The following is a 9,461-nucleotide window of genomic DNA, read 5'->3' on the forward strand; positions in this document are numbered from 1 at the left end:
GTCACGCGCCCGCGCCCAGAAGGCCCTATGACCCGTACTCGAATACGTACAATCCCGGCTGGAAGGACCACCCGAATTTCAGTTATTGAGGAAATAGGCAGCCCAATTTTGCACCGAACAGACAGTCTAATTTCGTGCCAAATAAGCAACCAGGGTACCAGCAGCAATACCAACCCCGACCACCTCCGCCCCCAAGTTCTGGTCCATCCTTGGAGGAAATGATGAAACAAATGATGGCAACCATTACGCAAAATCAGCAAAGGACGGACTCCGAAATGCAGTACATAAGAAATCAGATGAACCAAATGGCCACAACAATCAACCGTTTGGAGTCCCAAAATCAAGGTAAATTGCCGTCTCAGCCGGAATTAAATCCGAAGAACGTGAGCGCAATGACCCTAAGGAGCGGGAAGGAAATTCAGGGACCTGAACCTGTGGTCCCTAAGGATAAGGATGAGGAAAAAATCAAAAATGAGCTTGAGAGGGAGGACAGCAATGGTGCAGATCCAAAGGTACTTCCAGATCCATTAATTACAGTTAAAACTAACCCGCCTCCTTTTCCTAGCAGGTTGGAAAAATCGAAGAAACATGATAAAGAGAAGGATATTTTAGAGCTGTTTCGCAAGGCAGAGATAAATATCCCCCTTTTAGACGCAATCAAACAAGTACAAAAATATGCCAAGTTCCTAAGGGACTTGTGTATCAACCGAAGGCGGTTGAGGGGAGATGAACGGGTTATTGTTGGGGAGAATGTGTCAGCGGTCCTGCAGAAAAAGCTTCCACCAAAGTGCGGGGACCTAAGTATATTTACTATCCCCTGTAGGATAGGTAATACTGTGATTAGAAGGGTCATGTTGGATCTGGGAGTATCAATTAATGTCATGTCTAAATCTATCTATGCTTCTCTGAAATTAGGTCCATTAAAAGAAACTGGAATAATCATTCAATTAGCTGATCGAACTAATGCATATCCTGATGGGTTGGTTGAAGATGTGTTGGTGAAAGTTAATGATTTGGTGTTTTCAGCTGATTTTTATGTACTTGATATGGATGATGATCACTCCCCCGATTCCTTACCTTTGTTGTTAGGTAGACCCTTTATGAGCACAGTACAAACAAAAATTGATGTTAATAAGGGTACCTTATCCATGGAATTTGATGGGAAAATTGTGCATTTTAATATCTTTGATACTATGAAATATCCCTCAAACTCCAACTTTAGCTCGATTTTCTCTGTAAGTGCTATTGACCCTGCAGTGCAGGAAGTGTTTGAAACTGTTGGTAGGGATGAGTTGGAGGTGGATTTAACCAAGCACTTAGAGTTGGAAACAACTCCTGAAGTGGAGTGGAGCGAGGATCTAAAATGCACAATAGGTGCATTACACTCATTGCCGACCACCACAAAAAGGTATGAAGTCTTACCTATTTTTATTCCCGAATCTCACCAGAGAGTATTGCCATCTGTGGTGCAGGCACCTGTATTGGAGTTGAAACCTCTACCAGAGCACTTGAAATATGCGTATCTAGGCGACAACGAGACACTCCCGGTTATTATCTCAACTGCACTCTCAAAAACTCAAGAGGAGAAATTGATCCGAGTCCTTTGAGAGTATAAAGAGGCGATAGGGTGGACCATCACAGACATCAAAGGGATCAGTCCCGCCATCTGTATGCACCGGATTAGGTTGGAAGAGGATGTCAAACCCGTACGGCAGGATCAAAGGAGGCTCAATCCCCTTATGATAGAAGTGGTTAAGAAAGAAATTTTAAAATTGCTAGATGTGGGGATTATTTTTGCAATATCAGATAACCCTTGGGTGAGCCCGGTCCAGGTAGTCCCAAAGAAGGCAGGAGTGACGATAAAGGCCAACTAAACGGGTGAACTCGTGCCAGTACGCAAACCTACTGGATGGAGGCAGTGTATTGACTGCCGCAGGCTAAACGCCGTCACCAAAAAGGACCATTTCCCTCTCCCTTTCATTGACCAAATGGTTGAACGTTTAGCTTGTAGGGCTTACTATTGCTTTTTGGATGGATTTTCAGGATATTTTCATATAGTAATTGCACCAGAGGATCAAGAGAAGACAACTTTCACGTGCCCGTTCGGGACCTTTGCCTATAGACGAATGCCATTTGGGTTGTGCAATGCACCTGCAACATTCCAGAAGTGTATGGTAAGTATTTTTTCTGAATATGTGGAGAAAATTATTGAAGTTTTCATGGACGATTTCAGTGTGTATGGTGATAGTTTTGATACGTGTCTAGATAACCTGAAATTGATCCTGATAAGGTGTATAGAGACTAATCTTGTGTTTAATTGAAAAAAATATCATTTTATGGTTGAGTACGGGATAGTCCTGGGTCATATTGTATCGTCTAAGGGCATCGAGATTGACAAGGCTAAAATAGACATTGTCAACAGGTATCTTGGAAGGAAAACATCTAGTCACAATATTATGAGTGACCAACTAGTATTTATAGGAATACAACCCTAACAACTATTTACAAAAATACCCTTACTAATTTATTATCTACAATAATACTTATATTCCCTTAACACTCCCCCTCAAGTTGGAGCATATATATCATAAGCACCCAACTTGTTACAAAGGTATTTCACCCTAGAGCCCCCTAAGCTCTTGGTAAACACATCAGCCAATTGATCTACAGACGGTACATGAGATGTCTTGATGACCCCGTCAAGCAATTTCTCTCGAATAAAATGACAATCAACTTCAATATGTTTTGTCCTTTCATGAAACACTGGATTAGACGCAATATGAACAGCCGCCTGATTATCACACACTAAATTCATAGGCTGTTTATGCTCAAACCCAAGTTCAAGTAACATGCTCTTCAACCAAACCAACTCACACACAGTGTGAGCCATAGCGCGGTATTCAGATTCTGCACTTGATCTGGATACAACTGTTTGCTTCTTACTCTTCCACGACACTAAATTACCACCAACGAACACACAATATCCTGTAGTCGATCTTCGATCTGAGGCAGAACCAGCCCAATCTGCATCACTATATCCTTCAATATCAGCGTGTCCATGATTTTGATACAGCAACCCTTTTCCAGGAGCACTCTTAAGATACCTGAGAATCCGTATAACAGCATCCCAATGACTAGTACGAGGGGTATCAAGAAATTGACTCACAACACTCACTGAAAACGAAATGTCAGGTCTCGTTACAGTGAGATAATTTAATTTACCCACAAGTCTTCGATATTGCTTAGGATCATCAAGTAATGCACCTTGATCTCCTGCTAATTTCACATTGGGATCCATAGGAGTATCCACAGGTCGGCAACCTAACATCCCAACTTCACCCAACATATCGAGTACATATTTCCTTTGACATAAATAAATCCCATATTTAGACCGAGCTACCTCAATACCCAGAAAATACTGTAGATGACCTAAATCCTTTGTCTGAAAGTTTGCCTGCAGATTGGATTTAAGCTTCTGGATCCCCACAACATCATCACCTGTAATCACAATGTCATCCACATAAACAACTAATAAAATTTTACCAGCATTAGAATGCCGATAAAATACAGAATGATCTACTCCACATCTTGTCAGACCGAACTCCATGACAACACTACTAAACCGGCCAAACCAAGCTCTCGGAGACTGTTTCAATCCATATAAGGATTTTTTCAAATGACAAACCAACCGCGGATTCTCCCCCTGAACAACAAATCCAGGAGGTTGTTCCATATATACCTCTTCTTCCAAATCTCCATGCAGAAATGCATTTTTCACATCCAACTGATGCAATGGCCAATTATAAGTGGCTGCCAAAGAGATAAGAAGACGAACAGAGGTAATCTTTGCAACAGGAGAAAATGTTTCTAAGTAGTCCACTCCATACACCTGAGTAAATCCTCTAGCTACCAAACGAGCCTTTAATCTATCAATAGAACCATTAGGCTGCACTTTTATAGTGTACACCCATTTACAACCAACAACAGGCTTACCTGAAGGACGAGGGACAAGATCCCAAGTACCATTTTGTTCCAAAGCAGACATCTCTTCTTGCATGGCTAATCTCCAACCAGGATGATTAAGAGCATAGGTAATAGACTTAGGAATGGAAATAGAATCAAGGGAAGCAACAAAAGAAGAATATGACATAGAGAGATGAGAATAAGAAACAAAATTAGAAATAGGATGGGAAGTACAATGTCTCTTACCTTTGCGTAAAGCAATAGGAAGATCTAACTCAGAGGAGGGCGTCATACCTGGATTTGAAGAGTGAGAGTTAATTGGTGAAGTGCGTGGCATATTAGGAACTTTCTCAACCATGGAACGACGAGAGTAAACTTGAAGATGAGGACGAGATAATCGAGCTATGGAATCTGGTGGACTAGATAACTCAGGTAATAAAGGGGAAGGGACTGGTAAAACAGGAGAGGAAAAAGAGTGACACTGGTCTAACTCACAAGACATACTTTGTTTGATAAAATATGGAGTGGATTCAAAGAAAGTAACATCAGCACAAGTAAAAAATCGATTTAAAACTGGACTGTAACATCTATACCCTTTTTGCGCTCGTGCGTATCCTAAGAAAATACACTTAATAGCACGAGAATCTAATTTATCCACCCCGGGAGCAAGCTGATGAACAAAGCACACACATCCAAAAATACGAGGAGGCAATTTAAACACAGGTTCATGAGGAAAAAGAATGGAGTGAGGTAATTGACCTCCAAGAATATTAGATGGCATGCGATTAATTAAATAACATGCAGTTAGAACTGCATCACTCCAAAATTGTTTGGGCACATTCGTGTGCAACAACAATGTTCGAGCAATTTCGATTAAATGTCCAATTTTTCTTTCAGCAACTCCATTCTGTTGTGGAGTGTGAGGACAAGAGGACTGATGAATAATACCAGACTTAGTCATAAAGGTATTAAAAGGAGTGAAAAAATATTCTTTCGCATTATCACTGCGAAGTATACGTACAGGCACACCAAATTGATTCTTTATTTCTGTAACAAATGCACAAAAAATGGAATATAATTCTGAACGATCTTTCATTAAATAAAGCCATGTAACTCTGGAAAAATCATCAACAAAAACTACAAAATATTTAAAACCTAACTTTGAAGTGACTCGACTAGGACCCCAAACATCAGAATGAACTAACAAAAATGGTTCAGAAACCCGTTTATTGACTCTACGAGCAAAAGAAACACGATGATGCTTTCCTAGCTGACAAGACTCACATTCTAACGAAGATAATTGACTCAAAGTAGGAACCAACTTTTTCAAATTTTGTAAAGACGGATGACCTAAACGACAGTGAATTTCAAGAGGAGAAACAGTAGCAGGACATGCTATCGGACCATTGAAGTGGAGAAAGTAAAGACCATTATGCTCATGCCCTCCACCAATCGTCCTCTTTGTCTTCAAATCCTGAATGACAACAGAATCAGGAGAAAAAGTAACTGTGCACTGTAGAAATTTAGTGAGCTTACTAACAGACATTAAATTAAAGGGCAAATTGGGTACGTAAAGAACAGAAGACAGCGGAAGTGATGGATTAATTTCTACAGTGCCTAGGCCTTTAACTTTAGTGGTAGATCCATCAGCTAAAGTAACATGAGAAAAGGAAGTAGACTCTTGAAAATTAGAAAAAATTTTAGAGGTACCTGACATATGATCAGTAGCTCCGGAATCAATAATCCATGAGTCATTACCTTTTTGTGCTAAAGAAGCAGAGGGAAGAGATGCGTGATTTGTAGCTTGGTACTGTAGGAATTTAACATAATCTTCCTCAGATATAGTAACAGTTTTCTGGGACCCATGTGCTGAAAAACTTGATTCAACTTGGTCAGTGATAGCCGTATTAACAAACCTTTCAACCATAGCGAATAGCACGTCAAACGAAAGAACGGGTCAAAACTTGAGCCGTGAACAGTAACGCGTGAACAGTAACGCGTGAACAGTACGCGTGTACAGTGCCGCGATGAACAGTGCGGCGTGAACAGTGATTTTGCTAGATGTTTAACCCTAACCCTAGGACTTTTGCTCTGATACCATGTCAACAGGTATCTTGGAAGGAAAACATCTAGTCACAATATTATGAGTGACCAACTAGTATTTATAGGAATACAACCCTAACAACTATTTACAAAAATACCCTTACTAATTTATTATCTACAATAATACTTATATTCCCTTAACAGACATTATATCTGCATTACCTTACCCCGCGAATGTGCGGGAGGTGCGTTCTTTTCTTGGACATGCAGGTTTTTATCGAAGGTTCATCAAGAATTTTTCAAAAATTGGGGGCCCCGTTGTTTCAACTCTTACAAAAGGATGTGACCTTTGAGTTCGATGACAAGTGTGAGAAAGCTTTCAACAAGTTAAAAGAGCTACTGACCTCACCCCCGATCATCTAACCCCCCGATTGGAGTTTGCCATTTGAGATCATGTGCGATACCAGTAATCATGCTGTAGGGGCTGTATTGGGGCAAAGAGTAGGAAAGGCAACTCACGTCATTTACTACGCATTTCGAGCTTTGAATGGGACCCAATTGAATTACTCCACCACCGAGAAGGAGTTTCTTGCAGTTATTTTTGCTTTAGAAAAATTCAGGTCATATCTGTTAGATACTAAAGTAATTGTATTTTCTGATCATGTAGCATTAAGGTACCTAATGACCAAGAAAGATGCAAAATCGAGGCTCATCCGGTGGATATTGCTACTACAAGAATTCGACTTAAAAATAATGAATAAAAAAGGCTCAGAGAATCTAGTAGCTGACCATTTGAGTCGCATACCAGTTGGGGGGGACAACAAGCCATTGAAGGATGCATTCCCTGAAGAGCATCTATTTTCGTTAAACCCTCAATTGCCTTGGTATGCAGATTTAGTCAATTATCTAGTAACTGGTAAATTTTCTGTAGGTTGGCCAAAATCGAAGAGGGATAAATTGGAGAGCGACGCCAAGTATTTCATCTGGGATGACCCGTACTTATGGAAGAAATGTGCAGATCAAGTAATGAGGAGATGTGTAAGTGAAGTGGAATTTCAATCTATTTTAGCATTTTGTCATACTTTTGCCTGTGGAGGTCATTTTGGACCCAAGAGAACTGCTCATAAGGTTTTGGAAAGTGGATTTTATTGGCTTTCATTGTTTAAGAATGTTTATGTGTTTTGTAAGTCATGTGATTGCTGTCAAAGGGTAGGTAATATAGCCCGTAGAGATCATATGTCCCAAGTCCCGTTGATTTTTGTTAAAATTTTTTATGTTTGGGGTATGGATTTCATGGGGCCTTTTCCTACTTCATTTGGTTTTATATATATTTTGCTGGCAGTTGATTATGTGTCTAAATGGATGGAGGCTAAGGCCATTCGGACTAATGATTCGAAAGTAGTTGCACCTTTTATCAGGTCTAATATTTTTGTACGATTTGGAATGCCAAGAGCTATTGTCAGTGATAGGGGAACGTGCTTCTGCAACAAAACCATAGTTGCGTTGTTTCGCAGGTATGGTGTACTCCACAGGGTCTCAACGTCGTACCACCCTCAGACCAATGGTCAAGCGGAGGTATCGAACCGGAAAATCAAATCCATCTTGGAGAAAATGGTACGCCCCGATAGAAAAGATTGGAGTCAACGATTGGAAGATGCACTCTGGGCCTATCGGACGGCGTACAAGACTCCTATAGGGATGTCACCGTACATGTTGGTTTTCGGGAAGCCGTGTCACCTTCCAGTGGAGTTCGAGCACAAGGCTTTTTGGACAATAAAACAATGCAACATGAATCTAAAAGAGGCCGGTGCCCAACGAAAGTTGAATTTGCAAGAGTTGGAGGAGATCCGAAACGAAGCATATGAAAACGCTTTAATTTATAAGGAGAGAAGTCGGGCATTTCATGACCAACAAATCTTTAGAAAAACCTTTGAAATTGGTCAGAAGGTTCTCCTGTACCAATCCAGGCTCAAGCTATTTCCAGGTAAGCTACGTTCCCATTGGATTGGACCTTTTATTGTTACTCACGTGTTTCCACATGGTGCAGTTGAAATCCGGAGTGCTAAGACAGACAACAAGTTTGTGGTGAATGGACACCGTTTCAAACATTATTACGAAAGTTTTTCAAGTGGAGAAGTGGAGACAATAAATCTAAACGCACCACCGTGTCCTAATCAGTGACACTTTACCATGTCTAGTCAAAGACATTAAAGAAAGGCGCTTATTGGGAGGCAATCCAATCTCTTTTAATTGTTTGTTTGATTTCGTGTGATAGTTTAAATAGATTTTTCTTGAATTGGACTGATTTTAGGTTTCAATTTTTGTTTTTGCTGATTTGTAGGTGTTCGTCTGTCATGACGCGCCCGCGTGATGACGTATGGAGCGCTCACGTTCAGAATCGCCAAAAGGGGTTCTTGCCCTCATGACGCACCCGCGTCATGATGCAAGGTGAGCTCACGATCAGAATCGTAAGAAGGGGTTTCGGTCCTCATGACGTGCCCGCATCACGTTCGCGGGAAAGGTAAGGGATTAAAAAAAAAAGGGGGTGGTTATTAATTTTCTGCTATTTTCTTATTTTTCATTTGGAAAATAAATTTTGTAATAAAAATATCTGAAAAAAGAATAAAATAAAAATAAATAAATATATATATATAAACAAATAAATAAATAAATTTTTTAACTAAAAAAAATTAAAGAGAGTTTTTCTTTCCTTTTCACGGTGGCTTAGTTATCTTAAAAAAAAAATTTCCCTTTTTTCTTTTTCTCTTCTCTCTTTTCTTTTTTTCTTCTTCTTCTTTCTTCCTCCCCTGCTCCCTCTCTATTGGCCGAATCCCTTTGCCCGCCGCCCACTCGCGCCGCAACCCACATCACGCACGCCACCTCCACCAGCTGCGCTGCTCCTCCCCTCGATCCGCCGCGTCCTCCACCTCGCCGACCCCCGAAGCAGCAGCCCACCGCCACAGCTCTTCCTTCCTCTCTTCCGCGCGCGCCCAGCCTGCCACGAACGCTACCCGGTCGTCATCCGCTGTACTCGCCGCCATCTTGCGCACAGCTCGCGGCAGCCCACGCTCGCGCAGCTTCCACCAGCTTTCCCTCCCTCCTTTGCCTTGCGGTGTCCAGCGCCTCGTGCCGCAACCAACGCCGAACGATGCCCGCCAGCTGGCCTGCCGCAGATCCACCACGCTAGCCTCCAACCGCGCGCCGCCCTTTTGCTCGTTCCACCTCAGCGAGCTTCAACCATAGCTCGCGCGCCGCTCTAGACCGCTGCTTGGTTCACCACCTGACGCGCGCTACTGATTCTCTATCGGGGGTATCGCTTGGCTACTTTCTTTGGTGGAGGTATTTGGAATTTGTCCCCCAATTTCTTAATATTCATTACTAGTTTGTCATGCTCTTGAGAATGCTTGTTGAGTTTTTGGGTGAGCTGGAGTTGTGAAATTGTCTTTTGATAATTG

General features: G+C 41.5%; 1 protein-coding gene across 1 annotated transcript; it reads left to right on the plus strand.

Annotated features, from left to right (window-relative positions):
* Positions 1–233: 233 nt before the first annotated feature.
* Positions 234–1,607, plus strand: LOC140008647 (uncharacterized). Its single transcript, XM_072053483.1, has one exon. The coding sequence runs from the start codon at positions 234–236 to the stop codon at positions 1,605–1,607; it is 1,374 nt and encodes a 457-aa protein (XP_071909584.1).
* The last annotated feature ends 7,854 nt before the right edge of the window (positions 1,608–9,461 follow it).

This window comes from Coffea arabica, chromosome 6c (genome assembly GCF_036785885.1).
Source record: "Coffea arabica cultivar ET-39 chromosome 6c, Coffea Arabica ET-39 HiFi, whole genome shotgun sequence".
Lineage (NCBI taxonomy): Eukaryota > Viridiplantae > Streptophyta > Magnoliopsida > Gentianales > Rubiaceae > Coffea > Coffea arabica.